The sequence below is a fragment of the Nannochloropsis gaditana genome (genome assembly GCF_000240725.1).
Source record: "Nannochloropsis gaditana CCMP526 unplaced genomic scaffold scaffold669, whole genome shotgun sequence".
Lineage (NCBI taxonomy): Eukaryota > Eustigmatophyceae > Eustigmatales > Monodopsidaceae > Microchloropsis > Microchloropsis gaditana.
The window spans coordinates 9,751-11,537 of record NW_005803284.1 but is presented as its reverse complement, the minus strand read 5'-3'; the positions used below and the strand labels follow the sequence as shown (position 1 = coordinate 11,537).

General features: G+C 49.6%; 1 protein-coding gene across 1 annotated transcript in view; it reads right to left on the bottom strand.

Annotated features, from left to right (window-relative positions):
- The window catches only part of NGA_0433100 (signal recognition particle-like protein), a gene marked incomplete at both ends in the record, with an annotated part of 670 nt that extends 100 nt beyond the window's left edge, over window positions 1–570 (bottom strand). The window contains 2 exons of the mRNA XM_005853959.1: window positions 1–271; window positions 456–570. The exon at window positions 1–271 is cut by the window's left edge and continues 100 nt beyond it. Coding sequence (XP_005854021.1) covers window positions 1–271; window positions 456–570 — 386 coding nt within the window. The remainder of the gene's footprint in view (window positions 272–455) is intronic.
- Between the last annotated feature and the right edge of the window lie 1,217 nt (window positions 571–1,787).

Genomic DNA, 1,787 nt, shown 5'->3' with positions numbered 1-1,787 from the left:
TTCCCCCCCCCCCCTTCTTTCCCTTTTTTACCCTTTTTTCCCCCGCCCTTATTCCCGTCCTTGACCAATCCCGTCATGTTCCTACCCAACACCTCAGAAAGGGCCTCTTGGAAAGAGATGGCGTCCTCTCCTTCCTCCACTGTGGTGGAAAATTTTTGTTTTTCGGCATGTGCCCTTACAAGTATGTGCATTTCGTCGTTCAATCCACTCTTTTGCTGTTGTGAGGCCCTGGCACGGGCGGCCTCGCCACCATGCACAGGGTGCTTCCTGACTGGAAAACGAGAGGAGAGGGACGATCGGGAGGAGAACATGGTGAGCCAGGTGAAAGGAGACCATATGTGAAATGCTTACTGAAGATGAGACTGAGGGGTGAAGCTGTGCCATGCTTGCGGTCTTCTTGAAAATAAAAAGGAAAAAAGAAAGACACGGAGCGCGTGAGACGGAAGAAGCCTCACCTTTTTTTATTGTCAAATACAACGAGCCCTTGGTCCTTGTGATGTGAAAAAGGCTATCAAGAGCGGAAAGAAAGCTAGAAGGATCTAGAAGTACCATCCTGTGGGGTGTGCACATTTTTTGTAAGTAAATGGAGGGTCTCCACAAGTTTACACAAAATCTGTGAGGCATGACAGTGTCTGTCTGTTAAGCTCCCTTACAGGTACTGTGAAATATAATCACCATCAATCCGAGCACCGCACCTACGCGTGTGACGCTAGGATAGATTGGAAGTTTACATTGTGGGTTAAAGAGGTGGCAAAATATTCATAAAGCGTGTGGCTGGTTGACTGCCTATGCCTGACCGCCCACTCTTCCATGGAGCAAAAAGGGCGGCGTCCAAAACGTGACCGCTTTTTCCTTAGCGAAAATTGTGTCCAAGTTCAACAAATGTGCTCAATTTAGGAAAGAGGGCACAACCTGTCCATATTTTATCCCAACGTTTATGAAGAAAGGTCTCAAGCGTTGTCAGTAATAGCCTTATCTCCGCGAAGCAGACCTCCGGGTGACTTTCTGTCTATGCCTTGAAGGAGACCAACCAACGCGTCCATTCCATAGGGATGAACAGTCTTAAACCTATGGATACTTCTCTGTTTCTTTTGATGCTCTATGGTAAATAGATTACTTTTTTCCATTTTATGCCACTGTTTTGTTCACAAAAGCATATAGATATGTTTGCCGATTCGCGCCTCTGCTTTCCCTGAAGCTACGGCTCTTGCAGAAGTGCTGCTTATGGAAGAGAATCTTTTACAATACTTTTCCCACCTGCTTAACACCAATTTGCATCAGTTCTCTCGGACTCCATCGAATCAAGCCCCTCGGACACATAGTCGTGCTCCTCAAAGACACTTCCTTCCTCCTCCTGGACTTGGGATATTTCCCCACCCCTTTGAGAGGAGAAAGCCGTTACAATTCCTGGCGCTTGCCTCCCACCCACTCCTCCATCACTGTCGCCCATGCGTACTTCCACCTCTCTCCTCCTTCCTCCCACAGCATCCAGACCAACTCCACAGTAACGATCACAAGCACGAGCAAGAGCGCCATCACGAGGGCGCCTTTCAAGCACAGCCCTCCCAAAGACTTTTTTCCTTTTTCCCGAACATTCCCCGCACCACGAAAGGGAGATGAAAACAGGGCCCCGAGCTTAGAGACGGGAGGACGGGAGGGTGGAAGGGAGGGAGGGGCGGGAAGGGAGAAAGCCCCGTCGACTTCGGCGATCAGCTCCGGGATGTCCTTGTCCAGAATGACATCCACGCGGGTCAGATCGGCAGGGGAAGGGCAAGGAAGGTCGTTCA